Source organism: Patella vulgata, chromosome 1 (assembly GCF_932274485.2).
Source record: "Patella vulgata chromosome 1, xgPatVulg1.2, whole genome shotgun sequence".
NCBI classification, from domain to species: Eukaryota; Metazoa; Mollusca; class Gastropoda; family Patellidae; genus Patella; species Patella vulgata.
This window is the reverse complement of record NC_065879.2, coordinates 35,046,479-35,059,561: the sequence shown is the minus strand read 5'-3', so window position 1 is coordinate 35,059,561 and position 13,083 is coordinate 35,046,479. Positions and strand designations below refer to the sequence as shown.

Here is a 13,083-nt window from a genome sequence, read left to right as displayed (position 1 = left end):
TAAACGTGATGATGCTTTAATTCCACTTTCGGAGAGACCGTTCGTTGGATTTCGTCATGGCCAATTATGTCACAACTTCCCAGAGAGAATACCTTACCCCCCCCCCCCCCCCCGGCCCACCCCTACAAACCCACATCTTCGGAAACGGGCGTCGTCAATAACCGCCCCGCCCCTACAAACCCACAACTTCGGAAACGGGCGTCGTTAATAAAACCTTAAAATAGACCCTAATTCTAACTATATAATGTTTGATGTTTTGTTTAATTTAGCTTAACTAATATTTTATTATTTGATAAACAACAGTCAATGTCTATATTATGTAATGTGGCGGTTAATATGACCTCGGTTAATAACTATACCATAGTAATTCTATGTCTATTTCCGTAACATTCTACAGTGGATCAACACGAAAATTGTGTCTAGTCGTCTGTTCAGCTGGTAGCAGGTAAAAGAACCTTTGGTGGTCGGAATAAAAGCCAAATGGGCGGAAACGTCGCTTTTTATTAAAATTCTACTCCCGCACATGTGGTCGTGGTAAATTTATTAGACTCTGAAATTTTAAATCCAGTTTATCACTTGTCATGTGTGGCGCCTGTGGGGTTGCTAATGAAAGTGACAAGTTGTCGGCCACGTGTAGAAATTTGTAGTGCACACGAAAGATCCATTGGACGTTAAAATTCGTAGAAGAATTGTTGGAAACGCTGCTATACTGTATTGTACACACATCTATCAATATAAACAAATCCCGTTATTTTGGTCTCATATAGAAGCAAGGTGTAGAAGAGACGTAAAACCTAACACTCTGTCATTCGAATGGAACAAATCGACACATAATATGCAGAGGCAAAACTATACCTATTGTATTTCATTGCATGTTTTCAAACGACCACTGATCCGGTTTCAATGTGAAATGTGACATCGCGCTTCTGAGGGATAGATAGCGCCTGGTTGCTTTGATGGCACGAAAAAACGATGTTGTTTCGTATACAAATTCGCGCGTGCGTTAGAGTTCACCAAATGCATACCTTAGGGTTAGGGCTTAACCAATACAAATTTCGTGGGAAGATCCATTTACATAGAAACTGCTAAAGCAAATAACACGTATTCCTGAATTAAAGTGTTCTTCCTGAATTATAAAGACATAGACAGGATCTTGAAATACACAAACTTTTTTATTCATCACGAACAATTTCATATGAAAACGAGAAAATGTGTCAGCAGCAGTATATTATCATACAACATTTATATATTATATATACCATAAACATCAAATTTCTATAATAACTATAAACATATACTAACAAAATAAATATATTTATTTATCTTTCATGGACGGAATAAAAAAATGTTTCTTGCATTGTTTTAAAGATCTAACATATCAGACTAAAGGTTAAATTCCATGCACACAGAAAGGTACTTTTTAGTCAAAAACTATTCAGATCGATCAAATTCCAACTTGCGTTGTAGCCATAGAAAGTATGCCATGGGTTTAGACAAATAAAGTTAGACTGGTATTGTTGTTAGTAGTCATTATGGTTCATTAAAATATTACATGTAGATACTTTGAAGTTTGGATATTTATGTGAACAGTCGGGCTTGTTGTGTCTTTAAGTTAATGGATTTTACTGCCCTGTACAGATTGCCAATTTCTTAAAATCAGCTACAATGTGTTGCCTTTCTTTTTTTAAATCTAAATTTACAAATACACATAAATAGGAAAGAAAACATACTTTTAAAAATATGTTCCTGGTACAAAATAGAATCAATAATGAATGAGAATATGGGATATTATATAATACCTAATAACATTTCTTGTTTCGAAAGTTTACATACCATAACAAATGGTTCTAGTTTTGCATAACCTAATAATTAAATCGTCTATTTTAATCAGATAAGCTAATGGGTTATACATACATATATACGGTATACTTAAACAAATAACGATTACTTTTAATATAATCTATATTAACTAGTGGTGAAGAAGAAAGGTTAAAATCACCAACGCAGTCATGGTAAACATAGAATAAATTCAACCTATTGACAGAAACTGTGGGTTAAAATAAAATGTATTGTCGTTAATTTATCGATAATTATCTATTACTGAAGCTAGGAATGGCTCTGTCTCTAAGGGAAACACATCTACCGTTAAGTGAAAGTCATTCTCGATCTGAAATGAACAATTAAAAACACTTAGAGCTCGACCTTACTTAGAAATATCTCTATGAGTTACTAATGATTAAAATGGTAATGGGTGGACTGACCAGGCTTATGTTTATATAAATAATTCCTCATTGTATCAATAAATCTCTAAATGAACATTATATATTGTGTCAAAAATATGTAATTGATTGATTGGTCTTGATTGCTCCATCCCAATTTGTCAACCCTTAGACTGCACCAAATATTAACCAAGATACAATGCCGCCCGTTGCCTACAATGACAAATTTCGTAACTGGTTCACAAAGGCTAAACCAGTTTGGCGCCGGAAGATCGCCTGGTGTTCGCCTGGTTTACACACACACACAAAGCAAACGGTGCCAAACACGGTTCTTTTTTTTTAGTCTTCCAATTAACAAGACACTATGCATATTTCAAAAGCAAAGCGCATGTTATTATTCCTCTTAACCACCCACAGGACTTTAGTGTGACCCCTGACACTTTATATATACGCAAAGGATGCTCTTTTGTCCAAATCAATATTCGCTGTCACGGAAGCTTTGACGGTTTGGCTGGAGAAAACGGGACTATAGACTTCCTACAGCATTAATATATTATTAACAAACACTTAATATTTCATTTTTAAAAGCAAGTTGCATAAACAAATACTGAAAGGGCAATGTCAACGTTTTACCTCATTGTGTATGTATAAAATGGTATAGCCTAGCACACAGGGAGATCATAATCTTTAATACAGACATATTTTTCTCTACAACATATTGTGTTGCGTTTGACGTTACGTGGAAGCGCACACAGATAGATCCTTAAAATTTTACTTTCGGTTCAGCGACGAAAATCTTTTCAATCGTTTAAATGCGCATACATGGTAAGATTACCTAAAACAAACGTGCTTGAATGATGGGATGGTTGTGTGTGCGCTAGGCATAACGTGCATAGACATAATGGTCAGTTTGTTTTTACTTAAAAACGGGAAAAAATAATTGCCACGAAAAATGACGGTGCTAAATCATTTTGCATTATAGATTACTCTTAAGTAATTAAACAAGGGTTAAGTTAACATAACAAAAGCAGTGAATGATAACACAATTAACTTAGTAACTCTGTAATGTTAATTACTGTCTAGCAGACATAGACTACAATATCATAGTATGCAAAACTAACATACACATAACATACGATAAGCGACATCTGTATAATTAAAATCAGGTAACAGTTTCGTTTCGATTTTTTTCACAGTTTAGTAAAACATGAGAAATTAAACGAAACGGAATTGACATCTGGTGCTGCAGGACAACTTTCTGTAATTTTCATTTCTCTTTTGGTATAGAGTAGGTCAGTGAAAATGATAGAAGGGTTCGTTTTATACCTGCCCATGAATTATAAGCTGAGATTCTCCAATGCTTAGGTTTTAATGACATTGTTTTTGATGGGGGTTGTTTGGGAGTTGTTTTTTTTTAAGAATGGAGCATTATAAGTAATGACAGTAATAAACTTTTGTAATTTATATTTTGGTTCGATTATATTTTATGCTAATAAACACCCCCAGATCAATGCCGTTATAATAAGTATATACAGAAAATGAAAGATTATAATTTGTGATTAATAGATTTAAGGCATGATTTTTTTCAACTCGATGTTCCGATTCAAAGACACCTTAATTAAATTCCCAGTAGCCCCAAAGGCGTATTTCTAAATGACAATAAAGTCCATTATTCACCATAGAATAATACTTAACCGAATTCTGATGCATTGCTTGTGATATTTAGTTTGTTTGATTTTATTGATTTTATTCTAATTTATATAATTTCAGGGTTTTCCCAATCTATTTATGTTTTTGGTTACTACGAGATAACATTTTTTTAACGCAGAACAATGTCCGAAAAGGAATACGTCTTATTCCATTATTGATACAAATACAAAATAAAGAGTCACGAGCTAATTGGGCAAAAGAGTCGTAGATTTATGAAATTTGGAATTTTTAATTTTCATTTAGTTGAAATTTCAGTAAACAAAGGAAATTACATTTATAAATAGGTCATTGTCTTTATTAATATTGGATATAAATATGAATATTGACAAAGTCAACTTTTATGGATTTATATCTAGTAAATTATTATCGAGAGAGGTAGAATCTATTCTAACTCTCTGTTATATACTACTTAAAGATGGACATAATGTCAATGCATATAGGAATACAATTTGTGCATTGTTATTACAGCTAGATAAGGAACACCTAAATTTTAACTGGGGCTACTGGGACTTTAACATAGAATTAATGTCTGTCGTTGTCAGGGTAAACCCTTATATCATTTCCAGTCTGCTTAAACTTTTTTTTCGACCTTCCATTGATCTTTTCTTGTTTTCTTTTTTCTTTCGCTTTTTTGTGGAAACTGTAGACTATACAGCATCCAACCACAGTCATAGCTATCAGCACAACAATGATGATCAGAGCAAGGTTTCCTTTGTCAGAAAAAAATTCAGCAATCTTGTCTCCAATAGATTTATGGATCACAATCGATGTTTTGTCTGAAAGTACAAAATGTACATGACGTTATAAGAATAAGTACAGTTAAAACAATCTGCGAAGTATCCACGTGCGGAGGAAGTCTATTTGGGGCGCGGGGTTGGAGGTCCGACGTCCGCCAAGACAGTTCCCGGGATTTTTCTGTGTGGTTCCCCGTTGTCAGTAGGGTAGAACGGTCTAGTGGTTCGGATGGGTCGAACAACTGGGGTTACGAGTACACAAAGATGTGCACGTAAAAGAACTCTGACAGTTGGAATTAGAAATAAGAGTAGGCTGTAGAGCCGCTGTCCTGAAAAAAAAATCCGTTTCGTCATAATATAATATTTTTTATTTCGAGTGACTGTTGTCAAGGAGACGATAAGAACAAAATAAATTATATCGATAACTGTTTTAAGAGTTTTAATGGACTTTTATATTATAAAATCGATTGTTTATTCAAAAATCGGTATGCTAACATTATTAACATCTCGCTGATAATATTAGCAATGCAAATTCTTTTAAATCAACGTTATTTATATGACTTACTTAACGTGGTCTGACAAATGATCAGTTTTTTGTCTGAACAATTACCACTTTCCAACTTGCCAGTCTGACTATTGTATAGTACACACAGGTGATTATTGTTTGGATGTCCAGTCGTCCAGAACTGACTTATGGCTGAAAAATAGAAGAACTTTTGAAATTAAATAAAACATAGAATGTTCGATGCCTAGTGTGCAATAATTAACGTGTGGGGTTGGGGGTAGGTGAGGGTGCAGATTCTCATGAATTCAATCTGTTTCCTATATAGCTTTGCCTCGCGACCTTCCAAATGAAAAATGAAATTACAGTCCCTCTAAATAATGGGGTAATAAATTCCTCAAAATTCTAAAATTAGAAAATTTAAGGTCCGTGACTCTCTATTATATATTTCTTTCAATTATAACATACGAATTTTACAATTGGGACATTGTTTATTGCTGTTCCTTCTAAATTATATATTTGGAATACATCCATAGTGAAGTCCATCCTTATATTGTGTTGATAAGCCACTTGATCCTATATGATGCCTCGCTTCGTAAGAGAACCTAATACAACTTAGGTTGATACAGATGGTTCGTTTGCCATAGTAACAATAAAGCAAATTTTCACGCATTACTCTGCTCGGCATGAATGGTTTTGACATGCAATTCAACATGTTGCCGCCAACACCACCTTTTTTTATCCCATCTCTAAAAATTTATCGCCACTGATTCTTGACTTACATTCTGCTGAGTATGTTTCTTCGTGTTTGGATGTCCATTTAAATGTACCGGTTGATGTGGGTTTTGTTAGACCAACCCATACACTAGCATCCCTGTTGAATACAAAAAAAATCGGACCAATAGAGCGGAGACCTCCCTCTGATGAATCTTAATAAAACAAAATGGAACTTTGTCGAAATTGAAGATAATTCGAGGCGCGTGTGTTAAATTATGCTATGGCGTGAGTCAGTGGAGCAAAATCTTTGGTCTCAATCGTCGTTACATTGTCTATTAACTAAATCCTAAAATTGAAACTAACCGAAACACAGAATAAAAATTGATTTTCGTTCAAAAAACATCCATAAAACCATTTAATATTCTGTATGTAAATTCATGCCGTTCAAGACATATCTGGTAATGTTTTGATGTTGTCATTTGTCAACAAAATAAATTAACTCATCTTTGAGCGGCATAAAACTGATAAAGAGTACTAAAGGGTGTTCAAATTCAATGTCCACAAATAGAAAATGATCAAAATAGTGTACTAGTAGGTGGACTTTACAACTGGGGCGTATCATAATGACGTCAATGTTCAAATAACAAACTAAACAATCAAGCGGTATAAGAGTCGAGGGGGTTGGATGGCCGAATGGTTTGCGCGTGCGCGCTGTATCATTAAGTCTGTCATTGAGTCAATTGGCGTGGTTTCGATTCCCCGGTTGGTTAGTGTCACCTGTCCAACCTCGTGGGTTTTCTCCGGGTCCTCTGGTTTCCTTCCACTGCTAAAGACCCTACGAACAAGGGAATTAGTGAAATAAAATTAGTCCCGAGATGTGTATAAACGTTTAGCAGAATATTACCCGTTTGAAGAATTGGTCAGCAATTCCTCTACGATAGATAGCGTCTTGTCTGATGTTACTGCCACGACTTCCTGGTTCTGTAATATACAGAAATCTCTAGCCTCCTCATACGTTTTCACCTGAGCACTTGGAACAGTTAAACATACATCGTAAGGTTGTCTAGCCACAAGCTGAGAATTTGCTGGACATGTAGGCACTGAAAAACACATTATATGACACTACAGAACTATGATATGTCGTTAGACGCTTCAGCTTAATAGAAATAAATTTAACTGAAATGGGGTTTAACGTCCTACTGTTATGCACCGACCGGACTACTGAAAACAGGCATACGCGATACAGTGTGCTATGAGAAAATATTTGCCTAGGCAGCGGTACTACGACCTACTCTTAAATTGAATTCCAGCTGTTAAGGGTTCTTTTACCGTCCCGCCAATGTTTATACGGTATCTCATTTTCTCGTCCCACCCGAACGACTATACTTGTCCTTTGTTAGGTCTTCCGCCCTGCACCACTGACGAGGGGAACCACGCCGGAAAACCCTGATGAACTTTCTAGGCCAATGCAGAGCTAGCGAGCCAACTTGACAGAATGAAGACCTAAATAGGCACCCCGTAGATTTATCGGGAAATTCGACCCCGGTGTTATTACGCGTATGTTATCGGTGCAAGCGTCGTGGTTTCGAATCAATTTCTCTGGGTGACCTAACCTCGTAGTTTTTCCCCGAATCGTTCAGTTGTATTTTCTTGTAATACTATATCCCAATGATTAATCATCAAGGTACGTGAAGGACAGTAGTTGTTACCTTGTTGAACTGTGTAGTAGATATTGTATTCCTGTGAACCACCACATTTATAGCCTGGAAATCCTATACAAACATACACACAATCTAAAAAGGAAATGGATTTGTTAAATATGTATTGGCTTTATAACGATCCAACAAAGTTGGTATATTTTAAAGTCCAATGTATTAATTATAGCAATTAGTGCAGCCGGATCAAATGTTATGTTTCAGCCATTCAACTACACGTGTGGTTTCCGTACCAAATGAATATTAAACTAGTAAGATAACGACCTGGCGTTACAAAAATAATAGACAAAATTATATAGTAGAGATGTGTATCTATCCATTTTAATTATAGTATAAACTAGCTTAGAAATTGAAGACTCCGCGCTGCTATGATTCAGAATATGGCTCAGAAGTACATATACCTTTTGGCGAATATTCATTATATTATATTGCTATATGAAGTCTGTATTAGTGGTTTAATCTCAGCAGAAAAACAATGTTACTAATTTTATACAAGTGCAAATTTCGAATAACCCTTATAGATTCGCCCAATTATAGTCAATTCTTAGAGCAAAGTATTTTGCACGCTCAAATCCTTAAAATAGCTACAGGCTATAGGTTAAAACACTTAAAACATCAGTATGGCTGGTCGGACCTGACTCAAATTTTTCATACAATCTAATTTGAAATGAAATGGGGTTTAACGTCCTACTTTTCTGCACCGAGTGGGATAATGGCGACGTTAATGTAATTTGAACACTTCCGAAGTAACTATAATATAGTCAAATCACGGAAAATAAAATCGGAAAGTTTTTTATAAAGTGCCAAGAAGGTATCTAGAAGCTTAATGAAGACGTACCTTCCGATACTCCGTGTTTACCGTAAGATGATCCACACCAACATTCTGTTGCTCCTAATCCTAACCCAGCGTACGCGAATCCTCGTGTCTGACAAGAAATCATGCAGTGTGTGATGTTCAGTTGGGAACTGTCAGTTCTGTTTGACCAAATTTCTTCTGTTAAATCTCTGTCATTTTTATCTTCCTTATAACACCCCAGGTGAGGTTGATTGGCTGTGCAATCTGAAATGATCGAAAAATACAATACAGTAACATTATATTTATACGTCGTTTGTCTAATAACCATGCGTGGTTATCCCAGAAAATGCACAATTACCAAATGACATATTTTGATGGGAAGGAGTATTTTTGTGTTTTGTTTTTGGTGTTTTGCTTTTGTTTTGTATTTTATTTTGTTTGAATTAGGTTTCGGGGCAGTTAAACAGTTTCAGCCAGCAAAGGGCTGTCATCATGGAACTTTGGTACACTGGATGTCATGATTTATGGTGAGAGTGGCCTGATTTACTTCTGGTATGTTGATACGTGCAATGGTAAAATTAATGTATATTCTACCGATGGTAGTATTTTTTCTTTGTTCTTGTGACAGAATTGATGCACCGCCATTACAAGACATTTGACAAGATGAACAGGTAGAACTACAGTACGTCAACATTACCAATTTAATATCAATAAAGCCATTAACTTTTAAGTGCTTTGTTTACCAATTGGTATGCCTGTCGGGTTTTCTTGCAATCTTAATTCTAATGAACATAAGTAAAAAAAAATCTATATTGCTGTTTATTATATCGTTTTATATATAGCCAAGCGCCTGTTTTCAAAAAAAAAACAATTAATAATTTATCGACATTTTATAAAAGGAACTGGTGTTTAACTTATACGAACTGTTTGACATTTATACGAACTGGAATGATCGATAAACTTTTCTGGAGTTATTAATAAACTATATTTACGGATCTATAAGTTTGATATATTGATCCGCCATGATGTGTTATGAGTTTTAAACTTTACTGCAAAGAAATCTTAAACGTCGTATTTAACCGCCCTTGTATAGCTAGGATTACAATTCTTCAAAAGAACTATTTGTTTGTATAGAAAAAAAAATAGTTATGCCCCATTTTGTAACTATAAACGACATGTATGTATGCCAGTGTTGTATATATTAACACCAGGAACTTTATAAAGTATCTACTATAATCACCTTCCAATTGTGTCGTTAGGAATAGCCAACAAAATTAATGTTTGTTACATCTTTGATTAGTCGTGGGACAAACTCTATGCTATTAACATTTTTGTTTGGCAATATATATAGCGGCTTGTTTATCAATTTACTGTATGTGTCGACAGCGTGAAACAAAATGGGCTATATCTTTCACACTGGCTTTATCAGAAAACACATTTAGATTGATCTTCCCAAAAAGCAAATCAACATAAATTCTAATGAAATAGTCAATCTTATGTTTTACCCAAATCAAAGAGATCTACTTTTTTTTAACAATAATACTTGCTATATAACAATAATGCTTGCTAAATACAGTATACTACGCACGTTAGTATTGTCATATTCCAATATCAATCAATTATTATATATAAAATCTTTTATATCAACGTATATATAATTTATAAAAGTATTGAGCGCGTACAAGAATCTTTGTTATTGTCTTATACATCGATCAATGAAACCCCAAAGTGTAATGTCAAGATTTTCATCTGACTAAAATATTCCATTGATATTAATTTAGACAATTAATACCACCTTTGTCTCGATGTTCGTGGATAGACATGAAGTATTACCCAGTCTTATGATTTAACATTATATAATCCAAAAAAACACGGAAATCAATAGAAAGTAATGGTGATGGTTGATTTTAATTTAAATAAAAAACATTTTAGCCAATATGCCTTCTGGTATGGCTACTTTTTATAATACATCGTATGGAGTGCTATATTTGCTTTTCAGACTGGTATATTGAGCGTTTTAAAGATTTTAAATAAATGCTCTTTGTTATCACGGCATTCAAAGCGAGGTAAATAAATGTTAAAAGGAAGACAGTCCCATTTAAATTTCTTTGCCGCCAGTAATACAGTTTGAAATCCAATTCACTCAATAAAGGCCCTTTCTATCCAGTTTCCTTCCGCTGGTAAATCCGTCCTCTCCAGTTTCCTCTCACGGCTAAAGACCCTTTCTCTCGGTTTCCTCTCACGGCTAAAGACCCTTTCTCTCGGTTTCCTCTCACAGCTAAAGACCCTTTCTCTCGGTTTCCTCTCACAGCTAAAGACACATTATTCCTAGTTTCCTCCGTCTGCTAAAGACCCTTTCTCTGCATGTTCCTGTATAATCCAGACGTTGTTATTTTTTTTTATAATACCGACAAATTTTTAGCTATACAAATTGTATTTTATAGCCTAAAGGAAAAGAAACAATTTAGATTCGGGTCGACGCAAATTGCTTTGTTTAACATTTAAAGGTAATACTAATTAGCGGTGTGATACCACAGCAATGTTGAATTTATAAATGGCATTTTCTTGTGTGAGAAAATACAGTATGGTCGATCATAAAAGGTCATGAAAATACATAGACACATGGGCGTACTAGTGGGATGGAGGGCATTCGTCTCAGTAAAGTGTCATGCAGAGATGATAACTTTCAAAAGAAAAAAAAAGAATTTTAGCATATGTTCTAAAATATCAGTAAGAAAAGTGTCATGCAGAGATGATAAGTTTCAAAAGAAAAAAAAAGAATTTTAGCATATGTTCTAAAATATCAGTATGAAATTGTCTATGCCTATGGCAATAGGATATATGTTTAGGGTATATTCATAAAAATAGTAGAATGGGAGTATGTACGTCATTCATTTCTAATTAAATACATATACATGTAAATACAAAACATTTCACACAACAATCAGCTGGCTGTACCGAATACACCATGGCTATATGTATTGCCATCTTAATTCTTCGAATAGACGAGATTTTACAAATGAAAAATGCTAAAACATACTTACATATAACATAATAAACCAAAATAAAGACAATATGTTTGGTCATCTTGTTTCGTGTTGTAAAATAAACCTGACTTATTCCTTCTCTCTTCTTCACGGTATTATAACGTACCTGTAATTAATCGATGATTGAGCATGGCACCAGCGTCTTGTCGATCGATACATCCATTTATTGTCGTTCCTCCGATACCTTGGAAACGCCGACGATCTATTTCTTTTTTATTCTTATGGGGCACAATAGTCCGTCACGTCACTCGCTTTCAGTTACCGGTAAAAACAATGCATTTGCCAATTCTTCTTATATAAAATATTCTCACTCAGTAATCGATAAGCTATAATAAAACCATTCTTTATGTTTTACGAGAATAGTCCTATATGTGATTCCATACATTTTATAGCGTTTTATACGGTCGTTGTGTATCATTAGGCCTTTGTTCAATATATATCTGAAAAGGGGATCATATGTTCTCAAGAGATTGTAAATTAGAGCAATGTTTTTGAGACGGAACATTTAACCGAATTTCCTGCAGTAAAATACCCTCTGAACTTTTTAGCAGTGTGGAACATTTATGCATACAACTATACGATCCATGATTTATGATAATCCTTATGACAAAATTTCGATCAGTTTCACTTCTATGATATTCCCAATCTCGGAAACATCTGTTACGTTATCTACACCGAATCGAAATGAAATGGGATTTAACGTCCTACTGTTCGGCTTCGAACTGGGCTATGAAGACAGGCATACGCCATACAGTGTGCTATGATGGCACTACGGCCTACTCTTATATTGAATTCAGCTGTCAAGGGATCTTTTACGTGCATGTCAATGTGTACATGGGACCTCGGTTTTTTGTCCCATCCGAATGACTAGACAGTTGTCCTTGTCAGGCCCTCCCTCCTGCATCACTGACAATGGGGGGGGGGGACCACACCGGAAAATCTGGATGAACTTTCTCGGCCAATGCAGGAATCGAACACCCGACCTCCAGGCTAGCGTGCCAGCGTCTTACCCACTTAGCCACCGTGACCCGCTACGCCGACTCACATATCTGGATAAATATAACCCGCAATTTTAGTGGTATTTCTCGGTTCACCAATATAATTACCTGTGGCGTATTTGAAATGCTTGTCGCTCCTTCTCGTTACTCGCCCAAAAATGAAGATAAAACAAAAAAGGCGAGGGACGGAGTGGGGTGGGGGAATCTCCAAGTGAGATCATTCGACAATTTAAAAATATTCATTTTTACATCGATATAGACAGATCATGTATCTTATCGAATGAACATTGATGTTGTGAATTCTGTCGTCTGAAAGCTGGTGCAAGCTTGAGCCGTTCTTTGTATAGCCCAAGTAATGGCATTTACATCTGGGTTACTTGCTTTCCAATCAATTTATTGGGTACTGAGGTAGAGTTTATTTTGGAGAATTTAGGGGAAAAGACAAGGACCTCTATAAACATTATTTCCATAAGATTATACACAGAATCTTAGTCGAAGATAAAGATATAAACGTGTCTCCCATAAACACTGGTCGAACTCGACTCCAAAATAGTATACAATATATTAACTCGCAATACCCTTACCCCAGGCTCTGATCCAGGATTTTTTGCAGCAAGGGGTTTGCCAGGTTCCTAAGACAATGTA

General features: G+C 35.3%; 1 protein-coding gene across 2 annotated transcripts; it reads right to left on the bottom strand.

The window, feature by feature from the left end:
• Window positions 1–1,153: 1,153 nt before the first annotated feature.
• LOC126826141 (uncharacterized) lies at window positions 1,154–11,547 on the bottom strand. 2 transcript variants are annotated; one of them, XM_050555551.1, is made up of 8 exons: window positions 11,438–11,547; window positions 8,436–8,657; window positions 7,592–7,675; window positions 6,787–6,982; window positions 5,948–6,039; window positions 5,229–5,360; window positions 4,519–4,705; window positions 1,154–2,167 (listed from the first exon to the last, which is right to left on the bottom strand). In XM_050555551.1, the coding sequence occupies exons 1-8, from the start codon at window positions 11,478–11,480 to the stop codon at window positions 2,146–2,148; spliced, it is 978 nt and encodes a 325-aa protein (XP_050411508.1). In that variant the 5' UTR covers window positions 11,481–11,547; the 3' UTR covers window positions 1,154–2,145. The 2 variants fall into 2 exon arrangements, with proteins under 2 accessions (XP_050411508.1, XP_050411507.1); XM_050555550.2 differs by lacking the exon at window positions 1,154–2,167 and having other exon boundaries at window positions 2,174–4,705.
• Window positions 11,548–13,083: the final 1,536 nt, after the last annotated feature.